A 24434-nucleotide genomic window follows, 5' to 3' on the forward strand; every position below is an offset into this window, starting at 1 on the left:
GTTTTTCCCCCAGAGATCTTTGCGTCCTTCAGTTACTGTGATGCTGGGTTACAGCAGAAAAACATGCTTTGCAGTTAGACGGACACCCCACCACTGTTAGATACAGAGCTGGCGCTTAGTGCCTGGGTTCTGGGCTGGTTCTGCTCTCTGATTTGTTACCGAGAAACAAGGCATAGGATGTTCTGGCTTGCAAGGAGCATAGAATGAGGGCAAAGGGGCTCAGCGTGGTGGCAGGGACTATTTCCAGTGCATCACTGGCAGCAGCGTTTAGAATTTTGTTCTTCACACAAGAACTGTGGGGGTCCCACAGCTGGATGTTGCCCAAGCAGGGTGAAGTATATATTGTGTGTATGTGAAAGACAGGCCCAGTTAGCACTCCTCTGAGGCCACAAAAACTTGGACTTCAAAGACTTGTTTCCTCCACTTCTCTTTTATTTCAGGTTATTGTTTATTAGAACCTTTAAATTCAGTACAGAAAAGTCGATAAAAGCCAGTTCAGAACATGTCAAATGAAAACTAGTTTCAGCAACAGCACAATCACCTGACCAACATTTACAACTCAAGGAAACTCTCATATAGACAAATGCTCTTGCTCTCACAGGCCCTACAATAATCACATGAAGTCCCAGTCCTGCCTAATGTTAGCACTTTGAATACTGGAAGAAGCATTCGATATTGGAAATAGGTGGCTCAGACAATCCTGGTCTAGCAGGGAGGTCAGGACAGGAGCATTGTAATACACCAACACAGAAGGGGAAAGGATTTGATGGTGAGCTGTGTTTATAATGTACATTTAATAAGAATTTAAAGGAGTTAGTCTCCCAAAGGCCACAAAAAGTGGGTTTAAAAGGGTTCAGATAACAGCTCTGTTTCTTTTTCAGTAGGGATAGAATATATTTTGCCATGAAACAATCCCACTTGTTTCCAGCGGGATGACTGGAAATGAAACACAGCTCTTTATTGCGTGGATATTCCAGGGATCTACTCCACTCAGATCCTGCTTGGCCCGAGAAGGCTACAAAACTAGTCAAATTCTGCCCTCAAATATGCACATGTGGTTCCTACAGAGGTCGATGAGAATTTCAGGAGCTCAGTACAATAAAAAAAAAAGTTAGATAATTATATGAATGAGAATAATAAGCCAATTGATGGGAATAGGAAGAAATTTCCCCTACTGGCTGCTGCTTGCTACAGATGTTTCTGGCACCTTCCTCTGAAGCAGCTGGTACTGGCCACTGTCAGAGACAGGATACTGGTCCAGCGGGAGTCCTGATCTTATCTGAGCATTGGATGTTCTCATGCATGTACGTATCTGAGGACAGAATTGGGTTGAGTGAATTCAATTGTGATGTGCTGATTTTCTAGCACAGACTATATTTTTTGGTGGTTTTGATTCAGATGCCATAGAAAATTTCCTTATCACAGCCAGATGGAGCATGTTGGGAAGAGTGCTGTGCCATCTGGCAGAAGTGCAGAGCTTGGGAATAAAATGAGAGTGCCAGATTTAAACCAAAGGGGAAGCAGCACAATGAATGGGGAATATTTCCACAGAAACTGTGGGTACTTTTCTTCCCAGATGTCAGGGTGGGATTTATAGCTCAACCACAACTGAACTATAAGCAGGATTGCTCAGTCTAGCCACAGAAATGCCAAGGAAGGGTCTAATTAGTTATTGCTTGTAAAGCACTACAGAAGAATCCTAATAATTATTATAAGGGGCAGAGAGAATAGTAATTTCACCTTCTACTGCTAGTAACCACTGGATAAGAGTAAAATGTCCTTCAAACGCTAATACAGGATAGAGGAAACTTACTAATTCAGTGATATTCTGTCTACAAAACAACAGCATGAAATGGCGAGATGGGAAGGCCACACTGTTAAAGGCACTGATAGACATTTTAAATATGCTGCTTCCTGGCCTGATGCACAATCATAATCCAGAGAATTAAACCAATAACTGGTATCATTATGTTCCTGATCTTCAGTACAAAATGCATATCCAATATTCTGGGATAGAACTGGAACCCAGAGTACACCTAACTGTTATGCATATAAATATGAACACACTGTATAGAAAAAAACTATTTCATTAGAAAGCAAGGTGATTCAAGTCTGAATTTATTGAAATACATTTTCTGACTGGCACTCTTCTCTGTTTCTAAAAGGCACTGAGAGGTAAACAAGCAAGAAAGGTTTCTGCAAGCACCAGTCCTTGATCTGGTGCATCTCAAAAGCAGAAGTGGGCATCTTCAGACTGACTCCATGTTGCGGTAAGTTAAAAAGGAAGCAAACTCTGGCTATTTATTACTGTTCTGGTGCCAAAGAAGATTCAGTAATTTTTTTTTTAAAATGGCAAGGGGGTGTGTGTGTGTTTAAAAAACAAACTCATTCCAGAGTGTGCGTGAGAGAGATGGATCTGCCTGTACAGTAAATGCTCTCCCGCATGGGATGCAGTGAGCATTACAGTTATCTGTACTATCCAGAGCATGAGACCCGGTAAGGCCAGCAATGAACAGTGCCAATAAGGTTAGGTCTTAGTTAATAAAAGATCAATAATGCCATCATGGCTGCCTAATGTGTTATTTACAGCATGCTGGTCTGCAAAGACCTTTTCATTTGACCGGCAAAGGCTAAGACAACTGCTTCTTTATAGCAATGTCTATTTTTTGCCAGCCTTCTCTTTATAGGGTATTCCCCAGCTCCACGTAACTGCCACAAGGCTCTATGCCTTGTCTAGAGACTCATACTCTCTCCTAAAAGTGAACTATTTTGTCAGGCCCTGAAGTTCTGGCCTTGGGCTCGTGCAGTAACCTCCTCAGTCCCTCCCTTTACACAAGGTGTTTCCACAGGACTCTCCTCCAGTGAGGTCACTGCAGAAGGATGCAAACCTAGCTCTCTTCCTTGGAGCCAGCCACACTGCCTCCATGCTGGCTTGGGGAGCCTGAGGCCAAGCCCAGAAATTCCTGGCGTGGCAGCGTGGTGCATGCCCAGCTGCTTTACTTTTAGTGGAACACAGCTGCCTTAGGATATCAATGGCCATTCAAATGCTGCTTGTGAGACATTACAAATGGCAAATGTAAAGGACAGGCAGGTCTGACACTCAAATATTATTAAATGAATTGTAGAAAAGGTATAACACTAGAATGATTTCCACCACCAAAATAAGCTTGAGGTGGTATAAATATGAGGTTCCTTGGGACTGTGAGGGCAGCACACTCTGGGGTACACGTATTACATACAAACACATGCACTTGGGTTCATGCAGTGCTTGAATTAATGCCCTGATATAGTAAATATTTCTTGAAGTCCTATGTCCTTTCAGTATGTTTCAATGGAGCAAAGACTGTATTACAGTGAATGCACCATACTGGTGGAGAGCAGGGATCGTTTCATTGAGGTATCAGTTGAGACGAGCCCTTCTCCATTATACTTACTCTCTAATTCGGAACCCAGGAAAACCAAATCACAATTGCATTAGAAAGCTGGATAGGACAGACAGCGAGGCAGGGTTGCTACATGAGTTCATGCACATCTCTAGCACAGCTCCTTTCTGAAACATTTTGGAGTGGGTGGGGGAGGGGAAGAGACTGCTTTCCCAAATGAAATGAGCCAAAACTATAAAACTCTTAGTCTCTCAGATACTTTATTTTCCCGTTATGGAGAGAATACTTCCAGGCTGTTGAATGTTTTAAAAGGAACATTCTATTGTGAATAAATAAGAAAAATAAAAATATGGAAGCAAGCTATATAAACTCAAGTCCTGAGGTATTTCAAGGATACAGTGTAATTCTTACATCTCTTACCCGCAAAGCATAATGGCCAATGAGAAAATGACTCTTTATGACTGTAAAAATGTCCTGCCTTTACTTCCTGCCCGTATACCCAAAGGAGAGGGTGAGAGATTTGAGGTAAAAGCCCTGCTGAAGGGGTGATAGTCGCAGTTGTTCAGAGCAGAGGCAGAAATGAAGGTATTAGTGTGCCACTTCTGTTTCTCCCTAACACACTTCACGATTTATTTGTCTCCTACAGCACAGCTGGCCAAAATCTTTGGCCACAAGATCTCCCACAACTCTGCTGCTTTTCTGGATAAAGGCTGCAATCCTGCACTAGCCTCTGTGCTGTGAGGAGTTCTGCTGGGGTCATTTGGCCTTTGTACAAGTATACGTCCATGCTAGCTGCTCCCAGTGTGGGGCTGTCAGCTGCAGCTCTCTTCGGCCCTTTCTTCTGAAATCTCCGCTTTAAAAATTAATAGGATTTGAGAGACCTTTCAAACTCATAACTCTGATTTTGTCACACAGACTGGGTCGGGAAGCCAAGGCACACTTTATCCTGATAACTGACTCTGCATTACCCATCGGCCTCCCATCTATCTCTTAACCCTCCCATTTTTGCCTGGTCCTAGGACTCCCCAAGAAGCCTTCTTTGTTCAGATGTAGGGCCCAATCCTACCAACACTCCTGCATGTGACACTGAAGTCAACAGGACTACTCACATGGAGTACATACTTCCAGGAACAAGCCCTTAAATATCAACTCATTTAAATATATTCAATTTATTAATTGTATTTCCTTTTAATTTTGGGGAGATTGGATAAAACTACATTAAAGGTTTCATTTAAAAAATGGCAGTTGCTCCTACACTGATTATTAGCCAACAGGGGTTCACTATGAAAGGGTTTCAACCTGGATATATGCCAGGGCTGTATGCACACTCTCACAGAGTGGGAAAGTGCAGGAATGGGCATGCAAACACGTGCCCACACAACATATGTCATATGCATGCATTCACCCACACAATGTACTATATATACACAGATATCTGTACTTGTGCATTCTTGCAGATCCGTATGTGGAGACAGGCAGGTGCTTACCCAAAGTATATAGATGCGTAGGCACTCAGCCGTATATATGCAAAAATATTTAAAAACAAATTATTTTTTAGGTACCACCTTTGCCTTTTCATTTTAAGAAAGTACATTTAAAACCCTCATTTCAGTTTTCTGACTTAAAAGTCTGAACACAATTAATGCAAGTCACACTCACCAAATGGGGCCTTTTCCTCTCAGTTGGTTAAAACACTAATCAAAAATGTATTACAATTATTAAACTCAGAGAATGCATCTTGTCAAGTTTAGTCTGGAAGTCCCGGAGCGTAGAAATTGCGCAGTGAGTTTTAGAGCATGTCTCTTGTATTGCGGATAGCACAGCAGAGAACCATGCTGAATATCATGCCAAAGATCTAAAAGAGAAGGAATGTGATTTAGAGATTTCCATGAGATGCCCCCTCTTACAAAAGTAGGTATAGTTATAAAACTATCATTTCAGAACAATCTAATAATCTTCACAGAGGGGTAGTGGGCACAGATGACTGTTCCTCTCTACAAGTCTCAGGAAAGAAGACAGTTAACATGCAAGAGACATCATCATTACTCAGAGCTACGATGATACGACCATAGCAGTGTCATAGATGTATTAAATGCCCTGCAAGCATAATCCCCTTCCCAAATATCACTGGAGAGATCATTAATACTATCAATGATACGTCATCTGCACTGACACAAGATCAGCACTATCACTGGTATCAAATCCAGCACTGCAACAGAGGACTTGAATTTCAGTCTAGCACAGAAACGCGGTTATAGGAAGTCTCTGTTCATGGAGTATCATGTGTACTTCTGAATAAGAGCAGAGCTGAGCTCTGGGTGTAAGATAGGCTAACGTATGGGATTGCTGCAGGATACTGTGGGTTTATAGAGAAACCTAAAATCTTATTAATTACTGTACATGAGACAAGTTTATAAACTGCATGTAAGTAGAATCCATAGTCTTAAAGCACAGGAAACTGCAGGGGAAGGTTAAAATGGAATCCAGTGGAGGGTGCTAGGGTCTCTAGTAATTCCTCCTAGTCACAGTTTTTACCTCCAGAACAGAGTTTACAGGCAATAAGCAAAGTCTTCATCCATGGTCATGAGAAACAGGCAAGCTATACCATTGAATCCCTCCCCCAGGAACAAAGGGCGACTGCTGGCCAGTCTTACCACATGGGAGGAACAGACTAGCACTTGCTTCTCCTTCCAGCCCAGATGCCTGAGAGTTGCCAGGTTAACTCAGGACCATGAGGACCCCAAGTGCGTGGTATCTGATAGCCTCTCTTACCATATCTGTGCCCATTTCAATGGGAAGTTATGAGGATAAGATCGCTGTATGCAGTGCACACACACTCTTAGGCACTGAACAGCCTGGTTATTGAAGCCCTGTCCCATCTGGATTGCTTTGCCACATTTTCCATGCATGCCATTATATTTTAGAAAAGTCACATTTCAGGTTGCCTGTGGCTAACTGGATGTTATGACCTCCCCATATTTCTGAGAATGTCTCCTGCCTCTCTCCCCACAGGTCAGGTGTAGTGACCGTATTACTATGCTCTTTAGTTTGAAATATATGAACCCTCCCTCCACATCTGAACTCTGTGAGCTTTGGAAAGTCCGGGTAACTCCATTAACTTCCTCCTCCAGAGAGCAGGTGGGAATGTAATTCCTCAGAAATCTGGTTACATCCTGTGTCTTCAGGCTGCTGAATCTGGAGCAGATTGCAGCAGATGCAGGCTGGAAAATGCTTTAATCTCCAAGCCTGTCAGTTTGATGGATCTTCCTGCTGGAATCATGCACTAGTGTGCCATCTCGTGGCCACACAGCTCAGTTATGAACTCTCAGATTTTTGGAAATGGCAAAGCACACTTTGCAAGAGAAGATGGAGTTTAAAACAAGTGAAGTGAGAAGCTTTGGGGATAAGATTAGATGAATCAGTCACTGACAACATGGTGGTGTTTAATCTGGATACCTAGCAGTTAGAAGAGGGATATATCCAGAAGCCACCTGCCTAGTTTAAATTCAGTTCTGTTAAAGCAATGGGCATAGGAATGAGGATGTGCTGATTTCTAGCTTCCAGGTAAGCCATGAACATCTATCACAATATCACAGGTTTTCCTTCACCAGATTGTTAGTGTGCGTGACCTGGGAAAATCAGTTCCTTACAAGCAACTGGTTAAATCACACATCTTCCTTCGTGTTCAGATCCATTATGAGTGTACAGCTTGGATCCAAATATTCAGGGACAAACAACACCAGTGCCGACAATGGGTTGGAATGGGTGAAATCTTAGGATAGCTGGTTGCTTTTCAGTACACTCAGCCTTTTTGGCTGAAGTTATTAATTTATATTTATTTACAACAGTAACACAGTGGAATTTCTCCTGGATAGTCTGTATTCACTCCATGGGGATGAAAAATAAACTGGTAAAACTGGGACTCTCCAAAATTTATGTGGAGAGTAGAGTGACTCTCAGAGAAAAGACTGATTGAAAGTGTCAGGGAAAGTTGGTATCATATGGAAGTCTCCTCAGCAGCTACTGGAGATCATCTCCCAGGAAATATGGACTCAGGGGAGGGTGCAGGGATTTCATATAGACAGAAAAGACAATGATATGATGTATTTACTCACTGTGATGCCAGCAATTGCAATTCCAACGATTCCAACTAAATGCAGATTAGAGTTAATTAAATTCTGGATTTCATCCAGGCAGTTCTATTAAAAACAGAATGAAAGTTCCACTTAGCTTCTAGATAAATATTTCTAGATCATTTCCCTGACCCCCTGCCTTCATGTACATGGAGAAAGGCTAACACAGTGACCTGTCTGCTAGCCTGCCTCTCTATGCCTTGTGCCCTCCTGGACATTTCTTGCTACTAGGTAGCTTACTCTCCCCTCATCTGAGCCATCAATAGGCTTTACACTGCCAGGAACCATCTCCTTTGTTGTCCTCACCATACTCCTTTGTATACTCAGGTGCCATCTCAACGGCACTAACATGTGGGTTTTTCATTAATAGCTTCCCAGAAGTTAAAGCCAGCTATGTGTCCGGATACACTAAATCGGGGGAATATGGCCTTTCGGGATAATGATGCAACTGCAGGCAGGTGCCACAAAAACTAGAAATGAGAGTGTTTCCCTCATTTTAATTGGCCACATTCCTAGCCAGGGTCCTCTGAGAATGGTGAAGACAGGCACATGCCATAATTCAACCTTCATCAGGCCTTTCATTCAGACTCCTAGACACCAACATCTAAGTGCCTCTGCTCTTCAGACTGTGTGACATTACTGCCCCAGCTACCTGGGGAGGTGGTAGGGAGGCTGCAGACAACAAGAGTAGGGAGTGTTCACATTTCTGACCCCTCACACTCCTCTGCCTCCATGCTGTTCAGCTGCACAGAGCTTCCCATGGCTGAGAGGGTGCTGGAGCAGCTCTGACTTTCCTGAAATATGTTTCTACTTGCACATTTCTCTGATTTCATCTTAAATAACTGATATGGACAAAGGATATTTGAATCCTACTGAAGCTGGCTGATCTGACTGTGGACATGACCTCGCTGGGGAGAGACTCTCTGGGCTATAAACCTCAGTCAGTCCCAGTGTCATCATTAGTGCTAGTTTTGCTCCTTGTGTGTCAGAGAAACTTCTGTTTCAAACTGACATACCTGTGGTGAAAGGTAATTAAAACAACCAGCACAGAAGACACTTACCTTGGGCACCTGGATGCCCTCCGGACAGGTGGGCTTCACTTCAATCGCACTTTCTTTACCACAGCACTGAAGCTACGCAGTTGAGAGAGAGAGAGAGAGAGAGAGAGTCAAAAAAGGGAGAAATTACAGGCTAGTTTCCTGCTGAGACTCTGCATTCAGTGGCAGCAAGTGGGACAGTGACTAAGGCCTGGTCTACACTAGGAGTTCATGTCGAATTTAGCAGCATTAATTCGACTTAACCGTGCACCCGTCCACACCAGGAAGCTAATTAGTTCGACCTAGAGGGCTCTTTAGTTCAAATTCTGTACTCCTCCCCGACGAGGGGAGTAGCGCTAAATTCGACATGGCTATGTCGAATTAGGCTATGTGTGGACGGAAATCGACCTTAGTAGCTCCGGGAGCTATCCCACAGTGCACCACTCTGTTGACGCTCTGGACAGCAGTCCGAGCTTGGATGTTCTGACCAGCCACACAGGAAATGCCCAGGGAAAATTTGACACGCTCTGGCGCCTTGTGGATGTTCTGCAGGACCGCAGGCAGGAGGACAGAGCCCCCCTGCACTGTATCTGCAACCGCCCTCCCCCGCCACAAAGTCCCAAACCCGCCTCACCCAAAGTAACAAGAAGGAGGGGCGACAGGGGCCGTGAAAACTGTCACTGCACCCCTGCAGAGTGCACAAATACAAGAAGGCTCTCATTCCCTAAATGTTGAGAAGTCCTTCCCTTCCTGGCTCACTGAAGCCCCAATCCCAGTTTCATCCCCTAACTGTGTAGTTGATTATTAAAAGTAGTTTGCTGTTAATTACTATTTCCGTCAAGTTTTTCTACAGAAGACTGTCTGTGAAGGGGGAGGGGAAGGGGGTTGTTAATTGCATAGGACACTCACTTTACCAGGGTACGGACACGGGGGCAGGATCAACAGCAGGTCACACACACAGTGCAGTCAGTAGGCACCCTGGTCGGTCTGGGAGGTGTTTTCCATGTTCTGTGTGGGTGGGGGGTACATGACTTTGTGGCATGGGAGGGCGGTTACAGAACTTATGCAGCGGTCCTTGTCCCGGACCACAGAGCCACGCAGCAGGGGAATCTGTAACCGTCCTCTCCCGCCACAAGGTCACGTAGCCCCCGCACACAGAGTCCCGAAAAGGAGGGATGGCAGGCTCCGTTGAAACAACCAGTCCGGCACTGCAGACCGCTCTAGGAGCGGGAGCCTATCATTCCTCGAGTATAGAAGCAGTGTTAACATCACTGCACACCCTACCCACCACAGTCTGCGTCCCTGTTTCAACCCTTTAACGCGAATTCATTAATAAAGAAAACATTGTTAATTAACAATGTTCCATTAACTTTATTTTTAAACGTGTGTTGGAAGGGGGGAAACGTGGTGAACGGGGTATGTAACCGCAGAAGAAAAAGTCAACAGTAACTGAAGCAGGGGCAGGTTCAGCTTCTCTGTAAAGAAACTGAACAGTCACAGGTTACCCTGCTCCCTGAGGAACCTAGCTTTCAAAGCCTCCCGGATGCACAGCGCTTCCCCCTGGGCTCTTCTAATTGCACGGCTGTCTGGCTGAGCGTAATCAGCAGCCAGGCGATTTGCCTCAACCTCCCATCCCGCCATAAAGGTCCCCCCCTTGCTCTCACAGAGATTGTGGAGCACACAGCAAGCTGCAATAACAATGGGGATATTGGTTTCGCTGAGATCCGAGCGAGTCAGTAAGCTCCTCCATCTCCCCTTGAGACGTCCAAAAGCACGTTGAATGATGACAGTTACCCAAGACCACCCTCGACACATTTTTCCCCCCAGCATGCATTGTGGGGAAATGGCAGAATTCAAATGGGCAGCGGGGACTGCGGGAACTGTGGGATAGCTTCCCACAGTGCACCGCTTCCAATGTCGACGCTTGCCCCGTTAGTGTGGACTCACAAAGTCAAATTAGTGTCCTTAGTGTGGACACACAAATTCGACTTTGTAAGGTCGATTCCACAAATTCGAATTAAGTTAAATCGAACTAATCTGGTAGTGTAGACATACCCTAAGAGGAAAGACTAGAGATGGGGCAAAATTCATCCCTCTTTGGTAACTCCACTCCCTTTAGTAGATTTTCCATGTACATTGAATATGACCCAAATTCTCAAAATTCCTTTAATTTCAAATTTCTGAATTCTCAGTGGGCAAGTAAATACCAACATCCAGAAACACTTACATAAAAAAAGCTCCTGGAAGGGACTTTATGGCCCAGGTCTGACAAACAGACCTGACTGTTCAAGACAATACAAATCCCTGCCATGGAGGGCCCAGCAGTTTCTAAATCCCTTTACCCAGGAAAACACAAATAGTCCAAGCAGCATGTGGGCACCATAGAAATGTGGGCACCAGGCTGAAGCTGCAGAGGAGTACGCTAGAATCTTTATTACAGACAAAATATGCTGTTGGGTTTGTGGCCAGTGATAAATCAGCAGAATGTTTCAGTGGGTTTGTTTTTCCCATTTACACATCTCTGAGAAAATGCTTGGAATTCCTCTTTGGGTCATAATTAACAGGCATGGGAGAAGGACAAGAGGTTCAGAGGTTGTGAAATGTTAGTTATGAAGAATGTTGGAATGATATAACAGTGACAAAAGAAAGGGTTTGATCTCTGTGGGAGGCAGCACGGCTTGACGAAATGAACACAGACTTGGGCACAAGTAGGGCTCTAAGTTCTAATCTTGGCTTGGTCGCTGACTTGCTGTGTGGCCTGGGACAAGTCTTTCATGCTGTGCTTCAGGTTCCCTGGCTGTACAATGGGAATGATGACAGGACCTACCTTTAATACTGTTTACATCACAGTAGGGAGTGGGGACCCTGGGCAGGATGAGTGTTCCATTGTGCTAGGCACTATACAGACAGAGGTGAACTCAGTCCCCACCGTGACGGGTTTACCACGTCTCACAAGGGAGTACTTAGTTACTGTCTGTACAGCTACTGTTCAGCTAAGTTTCAGGGACACTCACAAACTCGTCCAGTTCTTGAGCAAGGGATGTGAGGGCTAACTGTCCCAGGTGTCTGACAGAGAGAGGTACTGATGCATCGTGTGGGAAAAAGGCCACTTTGTTGAGTGGATCCTGCTGGAGAAGCCAAAGCTGGTTGTTGTAGATTCTTTTACGGATTGTTTTCTAGTTGGGCAAATGACACCTCTAGTGCACTGGGGACCAGATCTGCCCAGGACTCAGGTAACCGGAGTCCACTGCCCTCGGACTATTCTTAAGCCTGTGCCCTGTTGTGTGTTACTGGAGTTACTCAGCACTATGGCTGTAAGGAACACAATGGATGGGGAAGTGCATGTGTAATGTTGTGCTGGAGGAAACACATTGATAAACTGAAGTACAAGAGAAATCGCTGCCACTGCACACCTGGTTGTGGCCTCTTCATTTCTATGGTAACAAATGTCATTGTCCAGATCCCTGGTGGTGACATTATTAATTCATCATTAGTTTCTCTAGGGAGAACTTGGCCCAATCACAGCTTCAGAAACCGACGGGAAACATTCCTTGCTTTGGGGGGCAGGAGGCCACGGTATTGTCACTGCAGGGTATTCTTTCCTCAAGTACGTGAATGAGGCATGGGGCCAGTTTGGCCTTACGGCTTGTCCACGCATGACAGTTAGCAACAGTTAATCGGGAATCGCTATCCTAATTAACTCCCCATGCAGAAAATCCCTTCAATAGCCGGTGCTGAAGAGAGCCCTTTGGGGCTGATGCAGCCCTTTAAATGCAGTTTGATTCAGAAATTTCCTGCCCATTCTGATTCTTTCATATTTATATTTGCATATTTATAGATTTTTAAAGCCAGAAGGGATCACTGTGGTCATCTAATCTGACCTCCTGTATAAAGCAGCCCACAGAATTTCACTCAGAAATTGAAGGTCTAGCAGTTTTCACTTCCAGTGTTAGTACTTACCTGCGATTTGAGGCCAGGACTTCTGGCCCCTAAAGCAAGCAGCATACACTTCAGCCACCAGGTCACCTTTAAACAAACCCCTGAATTCTATTCTCTTAGGGCCCAGACAGTGGGAAGCACTCACCCTTCTGGCAAACCCAGGGCACCACCACTGCGAGCACTGTTTAAGCTCACATGGGTTACTCACAGCTGTGTGGAACTGAATGAGAGTTTTGTTGTTCTTCCCCATGTCCATCACATAGTCATCATAAGCTTCTTTATAGATGGCCTGGACCTCCTGTACTGCCTGCAGAAATCAGACAAGTCCAGTGAGATACTGAATTGGAGACAACTGGGACCTATCAGAACCTACTCCAAATCCAATATAGATCCCTGGCTTCCCTCTCCAGCCCCTACAGTCATGAGCGACTCCTCTACATTATTTTATTCCTAGTGATCTGGTGGACGGAAATAGTAATAGAGATGCTCTGGGAGGGCAGGGCTCTTGGGGACTAATGAGAACTTGGGCAGAACCCTACAGCACTTGTTTACTCTATTTCTGCCAGGCACTCGGAACCCAGGAGAGGTTCACTAACAAGAGATGTTCATTGTTTTGATTATGTACAATTCCCCAGAGTGTCACCCACTCCCCTACAGCTCTCCAGGCAGTTCTGAAGTCGATGTTACTCTCACATACAGGGATTATTTTTACCTTTGGATTTTCTGTTCATATGTGGGAGTGGAGACTATGTCCCACTCTGAAGCACAGCTTCTCAGGCTCGTGACAACATGAGCTCTCTGTGTCTAGAGGGTCACAGAGTCCTCCTGTTTCTGTGGAATCCTTCCCTAAAATGTGGCCTTCACCTGAGCCCTTCAGATCAGTCAGCAGCAGGAATCCAAACCCAGCCCATAACATCAGAATCACCTTGCTACTCACCACTTTTTTGCCTATAAATGCAAACACTCCAGCGGTGACTTCAGCAGCAAATATCACCAGCAAGCAGGCAAAAAACTGCAGAGGAGAAACAGAGTCGGTACTAGTTTATTTTTACATAAGGCCCTTTATACAAACTATGGATCCCAAACCATTCCACGAGGCTGAATAACTCACAACAGCAGAGGGAGGAAGGTGTTAGCAGGCAGAGGCAAGGGAGAAGGAGTGGTGTTTTCAGATTAGATTTTCAATGAGATAAAGGGAAGATGAGGTACAAACAGACCCCAGGAGGTTGCTCCAGATGGCGGAAGTGACAGAGGAGGCAGTCCCAGGAAGCAGCAGCTGAGTCAAGCTAGCAAGGGGATAATTTTGCACATGGAAGCTCTTGAATGGGACCTGCTGGAGATGTTGGGTTAATAAAGTAGCTGCTCATTATGAGGAGTAAAATCAAGTTACTGATCTCTGACCCAAGCGCTGTTCCCACCAGTGACGAAATGGTGCACCCCTGAAGGAGATTTCTATCAGAATAACCTCCAGCAGAGAGATGGTCCATCAAGCCTGTTACTTACCGCTCCAAGCAGGCACTGAGACTCCCGCACTGCTCCACAGCACCCAAAAAATCCAACTGTCATCATCAACGCTCCTGCTCCCACAAGCACATACAGCCCTGTGGGGAAACCAGAACCCGTCAGTCTCAGAAGAGTTCAACCTGAACAGCCTTTCAGGCATTACATCACTTTTCTTGGCAGGGAGGAGCCTGTCATCCATTCTCAGTCCTGTGTTTGTGCCCCAGGGAACAGTCCCCTCTATCTCTACAGCTCCTTAGCAGGGCTGCTGTGTCCCCCAAAGGGAACCAGTCACCTTCTTAGCTCTCCTCAGGAAGCTCCACAAAGGCCGGCATGAAAAGAGTTCCATCTGGCAGGTCTCCTGTACGGAAACCTGCCAAGTCCAGCAAGAATTCTACTGCCCACCAATAGGGATCGTGCTTTATACATCACATCATACAGAATTGTCTTATAGCTAGTCACCACAGAACAAGGAGCAGGAAATACAATCCTCTAAAGTCAGCACTGCTCAGGATCACGTCTCCCTGGAGCGTACGTTCTCTGTGGAGGAGAAAGCCTTTGCCACACGGAATTCCTGTGACACTGAAGCACCTGACCTGGCCTCTAATGGGACCCATCTCATAGAAACCTCCCTAGCTTTTCTAAAGCTTATGGGCTTCGTTTTGCCAGCTGGCCCAGTGGGTGGTTGGTGAGTTTGGGAAGCCCCACGGAACCATGCTGCTGGGATGGCTGGGCACAGTGCTAACGATACTCTGTCTCCTCCAGAAGGGAAGGCACAGACTATTGCATGGTGCTGTCCATGGCAGCTGTATTTCAGCTTTGGAGGATACTGCTGGCTACTGGAAACGAGGTGTGGGGCCTATTGGGAAACTGATGTCTCAGGAGGAATGGAATGAGACGATCACATTACACCGCCTGTGGACAAAGACTGGCAATAAAAAGTCAACGTTCCCTAAGAAGCTGCTGAGGGTCAGGCACTGTGAATCCCAATGCCGAGCTCTACTTTCACAAAGACGGGGCATCTCTCAAGAGGTCAGTGGATACATGAGATGCTTCTCTATTTGGAGTGTGGCTTTCTTTCTTTGGAGTGTAGCAGGGACACTGGTGCGTCGTATGATAGCCACGCTCCAGATTCATTAACTAACATGTGCCCTTACAGCATACTGATGCAGATGCCAAAACATCAGACACCAAGAGCTGAGAGGGGCTCATGTTATCAGCATAAGGCCAGGGACTTTCTTCCACAGCAGCTGCCCGCACAAGCAGCATGTGTTATACTAGGCAGTGTCATAAAGAAAGAGAGACAAACCATGGTCAGATGGTCTGGTAAAGTGGTTATGTAAGAAAGGGGCAAGCAGACCAACTCTCAGTCCAAGATTCTCATATGAACTGCAGGCAGTGTCTCCTGCAGGGCCTGTTGCCTCCAGCCAGATTTCATACTGCCCTCGATCTCGTCAGGCATGGTCCGAGTGACCCTGCAGTAGCTGGTGGGAACACTGTGAACTGCCTCCATATTCTGGCTGGCTGTTCACAGCTAAGTGCTTCAGAGATAACTTGGGAGTGGGGGGTACTGCCCAGAAACTCTGGCTAACCTCTCTCTTGGACTTGTTCCCAGAAGAGCTTGGGGCCATCTGGGCAAAGGAGGTTTGCCTCTACAGAATTTGCACAGCATGAAGACTGGTCAGAAACAGTGACAATCATAAAATGTGATGTATTAGTGGATACTGCAAGGTGTCTCAGCAGCAGGCTGGGGTGAGTCTGATCAGGTGGGAGAGGAGAGAGAGGAGACCACAGAAAGGCCCCTAGCGCTGAGGGACACAGGCTTGGCATCTCCATACATTTAAAACTAGACTGGCCAAAGTACAGTACTATAGGAAAATACTGTAGTGATCATCTCTGCCCCACTCTGAGAGCTATTCAGCTTTTGCCATCTCCAGCATCTCTGTGCACCTCTAAGTGGCATGAGGTCACTTGCATGGTTTTGTGTTCTAGACTTTATCTGAGGGAGAGGGAGACAGGTGGGGGCTGCCTCTTCCAGGCACAGATCCCATCTTATTTAGATTTGTAAATTGTTTAATGATGAATGGATAATAATTCAGCCTGGCTGCAGGCTTTCAGTCAGAGTGCAAGGAGGGTGCTCATTACTCAATGGAATCTATGATGCCTTGTCCTCGGGTGCAGCACTGACCACAAACAGGCCTGCTGTCCAGCACAGTATCCTGCTACTCCAGCCTTTGCCATCTTTGCATGGGGTCTGGGAACTCAGACATACTTAATGCATATCAAATGCTAAAATGAGCCTGCAGCACTTTCCATCCCACTCAGCATGTGGGGGATGGGGATGCTAAGGTTGGTTGTCCCACTAGAGGGCACAGTCAGTCCTGCTTTCAGAGTCAACTGTACACTGCATTTTCACACTTTTACTATTTTCTAATGTTAAACATTTTATTTTTTTAAATTGACCTGAATCTTTATCATTCACATAACTGCAGCATTGAATACACACTAGGCCCTGCCGCATCCAGATCTGCACAGAGAGACTCCACAGAAGGGTGTAGGAATAACTGAGAGGGAAATAATTAAAACTTCTACGTTCCCCAGTGCATCGTGGCACCTCTCTTTTGGAGGACAAGTTCTTTGGGGCCCTCTCTGCACTTGTGCACAATATATTCAGCACACAGGGATGCTAGGCAAAATAGCAGAGCTAGTCGAGAAATAGAAAATATTTCTTCAAAAATTCTACAGAAAACCGTTAAATGTTAACAAAAACTTTCATCCAGTCCCATAAGATAGCATCATAATCTTATTACAATACTGACAGCCTCAGAACTGCAGTTTACTCAAACCATGGCAGAGTTCCTGCCCCCTTGTCCAGTAGCAAGGGATGATCTCACTGCCATGCCACTGCTGTCATTAAAGTGCCACACCAGAGGGTCCCAAATCCCGATGGCTTTTCTGTCTCTCTCCCTCTTTAATACGCCTCTACCCCAATATAACACGGTCTTTGGGAGCCAAAAAATCTCACCGTGTTTTAGGTGAGACTGCGTTACATCGGGGTAGGGAGAGGAACTGCTCCCCCCCCCACACCTCCCCCCGGCTTGCCATGGGAGGAGGCAGAGGTGAGCTGGGGCAGGGGGGCCGCAGCAAGTAAGGGGGGGGGCGCACAGAGGAACCGCTTCCCGCCTCAGCTCACCTCCGCTCCGCCTCCTCCTCCTCCTCCCACGAGCGCGTCACTCAGCTCCGCTTCTCCTCCCTCCCAGGCTTGGCATGCAAAACAGCTGATTGGCGCGGCAAGCCTGGGTGAGGGGGGAGAAGCGGAGCTGCGCTGTGCTCGTGGGAGGAGGAGGAGGAGGAACGGAGGTGAGCTGTGGCGGGGGGGGCCCTGAGGAGGGCCACAGCAAGTAATGGGGGGACGCAAAGGAACTGCTTGCGGTAACATGAATTCGGATATAATGAGGTAAAGCAGCCCCGTCCCCCCGAGCGCTGCTTTTCTGCATTATATCTGAATTCACGTTATACCAGACCACGTTATATCGGGGTAGAGGTGGATCAATATCAAGAATTGGTGCAATATAAATCCTGCTAAAAGCTAGTAACCAGATTATTTTTGTGGGAATGACTGAAATGTAAATGGAGGAGCAGCTACACCAGCTGTTACCCAGAGAAGTTGGATTTCCTGAACATGCTTGCAGTTTAAAGATTCTGAATTTACCAGCATCTTAGCACCATGCAGCTTATTATTTACCTAGAGTCTTAGGATAATTCATGCGGTTGTAAATGCACGTTGCAACAGGTTTCTGACTGGCTTTAAGGTACAGATGTACATGGGTCTGAATCAGAGTTCATCTCCATGCATAGGATGAGGAGGGGTAAATCATTATCTGTGACATGCCTCAAGAACATCTTTCATCATGTCGCCCAATGTCACGTCTGCCATTTTCTGAGGGGGCACTCAGCTCCCATGGTGATGAGTGCAGTGTAAATAGTGATACAGATTTCCTGGACCCTGCTCTGCATGTTACCCTCTGCCTCCTCCTCCATCAGTTATTGAACATCTTGGCTAGGGTCTTTCCTATTTCCCTTCATGTTGCTTCTAGCTAGATCAGATGAGGTTCTTTGGGGCCTGGGGCTCTGACCACTTTGGAGAGTCCTAATTGCATTTGGATTTGCTCTCGCTTCAGTGGCAAAGGCTTTTTAGCATTTTACTCACATGACTCATAGCTAAACTGCTACCTCTCATCGGAACTTCCCTTTTAAGGCGTGTTATAGGAAGTGCCTCTCACTGCACTCGCTAAATAAACCTGTCAGCTCCCAGAGTGGGCTGCCTGGTCTAGTGGCTGCAAGGGGCTGTGCCAACCGAGAAAAGCCACTTTCATACATCTCCCATTCAAGAGATCTCATCCCAGAACCCATCCCTGCTCTTTCAGGGACTGCCGATGCCTGACGCACACTGCTGCCTCTAGCTGGAAAATATGAACAAAAGAGATTTTTAAAAAGCCAAAACTGAAATAGGTTTTAAATGTCTTCTTCAAACACACATGCGCACAGACACCAAATCTTTCGTTACAGGATGGAGGAGTGGGTGGGGGAGGTTCTGTGGCCTGTGATATGCAGGCAGTCAGACTAGATAATCACAATGGTCCTTTCTGGCCTTAAAGTCTATGAGTCTAAAAACTGCCTGAAAACAAACTCGTTACCTGGTCCTTTCCTCTGAACAGGATGTGCCTCCCTGTGACTGAGTGATGGAAGTGGAGACAGAGATATGTCCCTGCAACAAACACAAAGTAGTACAAGGGCGAGGCCTCGGCCTCCTCAAGCTCAGAAATAGAGTCCCACTAAAAAGCAAGGCATAAGCACTCTGTGTGAGGTGGAAGGACAGCGGGAGGGTGTGGGAATGGGATAGCTGTTGCCACTGAATCAACTGGCAGTATGGGAAATAGCACTGTACAGATCCCATCCCCCTCACAGCCCTGCGTAGAAACTCAGGTCCTCACTCAGATCTTCTTTGATATAACCAGGAGTATTCCTGCCTGAACTCAATGGAGTTAGACCCATACAAGATCAATGAGGGATCAGTTCCAGTCATCCTAATACAATCACTGACATGGAGCCCTGGGTCATCAGTAACCTAAGCTGCAGAGTCAGAGGCCTGTGTTAGGCTCATTCTCTTCAAAGAGGCTGGGAGGCAGGGGAACCACCTCCATCTTCAGCTCTTACTACCAGGGCCGGATTATGGTTATGAGGGGCCTAATGCTAACGGGAGGAAAGGGCCTAAGTCTGAACTACATACTGCAAAAAGAAAGTAAGTAAAAAAAAAAATGAAGTCAAACATTTATCTACATACATATTTACATATTTATTTATGTAAAATTAACAAGTTTATTCTACTCTCATTACACTCAATTCTTCAAAACAACCAATTTTTTTTCCTAGCTTTAGCTGCGGTAAAGTAATGAATGATGTCATCGTAATTCAAAGACCTGACGATTTCATTCTCAATGCTCAAGAAGGACAAAGCACTGAGATGCTCTTGAGTCATGGTGGATCAGAGGTCATTTTTGACCCTTGTTAGAAGAGAGAAGGAACATTCTCCACTACAGTTAGTGATCATTAGCGACAAATACAGCCGTAAAGCAATTTCAACATTTGGGAAACATTCTGTCACATTGGATTCAGTGATAACTTGGTAAATCCAAATAGATTTACTTTCGCCATCTTTTCTCTGTATATCTGAGCATGATGCGAGTTCAATAAATTGAAGAAACTCTTTAGTAAAATCTACTGGGAGATCATCTGGGTAATTCTGACACAGACGTTTGATTCCTTCACGGACTTCGGAACCTGAAATGTTAGGCGAAAAATCTGTCAGTACACTAAAGGTTTTGTCAATATTTTTGTAAGCCTCGAGCCTTTACTGAACTCTTCAGTTTGTTGATGATTGTGATGAAGGTATTAACTCTGAAGGCCTCCTTGTCGCTGAATGAGTGGGCAGTTGCATCGTCCCATGTCTTGTCTTTTGTGGTGTTTGGCTGACTTATACTCATGGTTAGCAGTCCTTGCAGCCCTGTGAATTTCATACTCATCAGAACTATCCCGCATTTGTTGAAGAACAGTTCCAAGACTCCTCATTAGGTTTACAGCAGTGGAAAGGTCAATCTGAACACTTTGTAAGCTTAGACTGCACCTGCTGAATGGCTGAAGTATATCATTCCAGAGCTCACAAAAAATACCAGTTTCCAAAGTGTGCATTGCATCACTCAAGATCTTTGCATCTTTTCTTGTTGCTGATTTTTGAGGTTCATCATCCTTGATACTCTCTAGCGCTTCAAGGATGTTGGGGTATCCCAGAACAACTGCATTCACAGCTTCAGCCCTGGCACTCCACCGTGTCCCTGAGAATGATGTGGGCACTGGGCATCCCATTGGTAGTGAATCTCTAAGAATCATCCAACAACTGGTTGATGCAGAGGAAAAAACTGTACAATTCTTGGACAAATCCAAAAAAAGAAACTGTTTCAACACAACAATCCATAGCAGACTGGCCAGCAAGGTTGAGTGAGTGTGCAGCACATGGTATGTAATCAACCAAAGCACTGCATTCTTTTATCTTTGCTTGCATTCCTGAATATTTGCCACTCATATTCCTTGCATTGTCAGAGCTTTGGCCATGACAAAGGCTGATGTCAATCCCATTTTTGGTGAGGAAATCGAGTAGGTATGAGGTAAGTTTCTCCCCTGTGTGGCTGGTGATGTTTATGAAGATCATGACATGGTCCACTGGGTAGCACATAACGCAAGATGACAGTCAGCTGACCTACGTGACACATCCAGTGTTGCGTCAACAGACACTGAAAAATATCCCACATTTTTAATCTCATCTACAATGGCTGATAGTGTCTTCTTTGGCAACAGCGCAATGAATTCATTACAAATAGTCTTTGATAGATACAAGGTATGGCCTTTTCCACGATTTGTGTGTTCATTGATGTGCTGAGCTAAGAAAGGGTCGAACTTAGCCATTAGCTCTAGAACACCAAGGTAATTGCCATTGTGTTTCGATCGAACAGTCTCATCTGAGCCACGGAATGGCAGACCACCCTCAGCAAAAAAAACCCTATAGATTCAACTACGTGTCTGAGAACGTTCTTCCAATAAGCACGAGCTTCCAAAAACTGATTTTCCATTTGGGTATCAATTCTGCCACTTTCTTTTGGGCATGGTAGCTGCTAACTGACAATGTATACTGCTCACTCATTGCATGATTCGTAATGTATGCAGTATTCTTCCAATCACTGAAGCCTTCACAGAACATTCCCCACTTTTTGGTATCAGAAAACAGGCAGCAATAAAAACAGTACACTTTCTTCTTAGAAGGCAAACAGATGAGCCATTCTCGCTTGCCAATCTGTTTGTTAGGCTTCACATATTCAAACATTGATTTGATCAGATAATGACTCTGGTGTACTTTTGCTTTGTCAATGAAAAATCAGAATCTAGATTCTGGCATTTCTGTGGGTCCTTCTCAGTCCAATATGCAATGAGATCTTGAGAAGTCATGTCCCACTCGTCTGGATCATTGGAGAAGGATATTTTTGTATTACTATCACTGGGAAAGTGTTCAGAGGAGTGGGGTGAGACTGCAGGTAGAGAAGTCACAGGAGGCTGCTCCTTTTCATCAGGTGCAGGCACAACAGGTTCACTTGGGCTGGTATTTGCCTAGACTTCCTCACCACCAGACTTAGGAGGAAAAAATGTTAGGCAAGAAGGAGTACCTTCCAGCACTCCATCTTGACTTTGCTGTCTTTCTTTGGCCTCCTTCTATTTCTGCCATCCTCCTTTTTTCAAGATGGTTTCTATTGTCCAGTGCAGGCCTACTGTGTACGAAGTTCAGTATTGCTTGGACCCACAAACACTTACAGCCCGCAAAGACAAAATCACAACCACCATACACTGAATTCACAAACTTGATGGATTTGTACAAAGCAATATCTAATGAGACAAAAAAAATTCTGAATGCCCCGCTACTGTCACTCAGCTGTTACTTCAATATGGGATGGAGGGCCTACAGTAGGGCCTAAAATAGGAGGCCCTAAGGCTATAGCCTTATTAGCCTATGGGTTAATCTGGCCCTGTGTTCTGCCTCTGAGCTGTTTCCCTTGTGAGCCACAAAGCCCCGGAGGTCACTAATCTGGCACCCACATCAGAGCAGGAGGAGGAAGAGCAAAAACCATGAGCATGTGTGCATGGGGTGGGTGTTTGATTACCACAGACACTGAGGCAAAGAGCCTCTTAATAATAATCTGGTGCAAGTGAAAAGAGAGTGAGTGGCAGATCAAGGCAGAAGGGGCCAGTTTCAGTCTGACAAGTTTTAGCCACTTCTCTTCCCACAAATACCTTTTGTTTGCAGCTGAGTCTGATCTCTATAGATTAGGGTGACCCTATGTCCCGTTTTAAACCCTGTCCTGGCTGTCCTGACTTTTTGACAAAAGTGAGCAGCCTCGCATGGGGGAAGGGGTGAGGGCTCGGACTAACCCCACACAGTGTCCCGTTTTTCCTTTGGAAAATATGGTCACCCTACTACAGGTGGAAACGAAGCCGGCGTTGTTTGGGTTCTGAAAGTGAGAGCTTTTGTTTGGATTTAGGGTGAACAGATGTCCAGTTTTTAAAGGGACAGTCCCGTTTTTGGGACTTTTTCTTATATAGGCGCCTATTACCTCCCACCCCCTGTCCTGTTTTTTTCCCACAGTTGCTGTCTGGTCACCCTATTTGGACTCCAAGGACAGGCTGTTCACACCACCTCCTCTTGCAACTACACACATTCTGCTTCCCTAATCTCTGTCAGTGCTTTGGGGACAGCAAGGTCAGATCTGCCCACATGCTTGTTTGAGTCCCTTGCTGTTTGTTCAGTGCGATGGTACACTTCAGTGCTTTACCTTGGATGCTGGGGGCAGGTGCCTGCATGAAGAGAAAGTACTGAATGTGGCCACATTAATGTGACATTGAGTGCGAAGGCCAAATCTGGGACCTTATTACAGACCTGGAGAAAAGTTCCATTTGAATGGCCCAGCCTGCGGCTCCTCACAGCTTGGGAATTCACCACATCAAACAACTCATGCATTCCAATTTAGCAGAGCAACCCACCCTGTACACTCGGCCCATACATGATGACGAGGCACCTCCCATGTAACTGAACCCAGTATGGTCAATCCTAACAGACAAACTACTTGGTGTGATTTTATGGCAAAAAGGACATTCATAGATTTATAGATTTTTAAGGCCAGAAGGGACCACTGTGATCTTCTAGTTTGACCTCCTGTATAACACAGGCCACAGTACTTCTCCAAAATAATTCCTAGAAAATTTTCTTTTTAAGAAAAACATCTAATCTTGATTTAAACATTGTTAGTGATGGAGAATCCACCATGACACTTGGTATATTGGTCCAATGGTTAATTACTCTCACCATTACAAATATACACCTTATTTCCACTCTGAATTTGTCTAGCTTCAGCTATTGGATTGTGTGATACCATTCTCCGCTAGGTACTCGGTCGGTACTTATAGCCAGTGATCAAGTCACCCTTAACCACGGTGGATAAAAATCAATGATTTAAAACTAAAACAAATCTAAAAAATTGGATTTTTTTGATAAAATGCTTTTTGAGGAAAAACCTATCTAAAGATAGGTTTAATTAAAACTACATTATAACTCAAAGATATCGCCTCATGGAATAGGGATTATAAATTCTAATTCTATAGTATGAGACAATATAGTCTTGTAATGTTTAAGAAAAGTTTTGTAAATGAGCTCCAATTGTTCATGGATTAGGGACCCAATCTCATGGGGTTCCAGGGGCTTCTGTATAGATTATTTAGGTTAATCTTTCTATCTACCCCGTGGGACTCAGTGCTCAGTCTAGAAGATACCATCAGAGATGCTTAAGTTTGCAGTTCTCAAACTGTGGATTTGTGTCTCCAGAGACAACATGCTTGTTAACAGCAAATATGTTTTTAAATAAATAAATAACATATAGAGGTGAGAAATAACAGACCTCAACCCTATTGTCCCTCTGCAAATTTGAGTACACAGAGTCAATCCCTTACCTCTCTCTAAAAGTACAAAGTTTCAAAAAGTTCAATGAATAGAAGATTGTTGGAGGTGCAATAGATCTGGACAAGGAGAAGCCGGGAGATAAATGTGAGAAGGGAGGGACAGGGAGTAGAAACAAAAGTGGAACTGTTTGAGCAGCATATTCCAGAAGTCTTGAGGTCTTTCTGAGTGTAGCCTTCATTGATTTGAGATCTGCCATACCATTCTCTCACTAGAAGAGAAATCCTATAATGGCAGCAGGCCGCAAAAGAGACCCAGTTTGGGAATATTTTAATGAAGTTCCTCTACCTGTGGTTAAGACAGGCATGCATGTAAAATGCAAACAGTGCAA

At 45.2% G+C, this 24434-nt stretch overlaps 1 protein-coding gene across 2 annotated transcripts in view; it reads right to left on the reverse strand.

Annotated features, from left to right (window-relative positions):
• Positions 1-2111: 2111 nt before the first annotated feature.
• The window catches only part of TSPAN2 (tetraspanin 2), a 48665-nt gene continuing 26342 nt past the window's right edge, over positions 2112-24434 (reverse strand). The window contains exons 3-9 of one of the 2 annotated variants that reach the window (XR_006578913.1): positions 13996-14093; positions 13430-13504; positions 12701-12799; positions 8578-8649; positions 7499-7582; positions 5043-5238; positions 2112-4236 (exon numbers count right to left, since the gene is read on the reverse strand). Coding sequence is in view for 1 of the 2 variants with exons in the window: in XM_045014006.1 (XP_044869941.1) it covers positions 5173-5238; positions 7499-7582; positions 8578-8649; positions 12701-12799; positions 13430-13504; positions 13996-14093 (494 nt within the window). In the remaining variant the exon portion in view is untranslated. Of the gene's footprint in view, positions 5239-7498; positions 7583-8577; positions 8650-12700; positions 12800-13429; positions 13505-13995; positions 14094-24434 lie in introns of both variants that reach the window. The other variant, XM_045014006.1, reaches the window with a different exon arrangement.

The sequence above is a fragment of the Mauremys mutica genome, chromosome 4 (assembly GCF_020497125.1).
Source record: "Mauremys mutica isolate MM-2020 ecotype Southern chromosome 4, ASM2049712v1, whole genome shotgun sequence".
Lineage (NCBI taxonomy): Eukaryota > Metazoa > Chordata > Testudines > Geoemydidae > Mauremys > Mauremys mutica.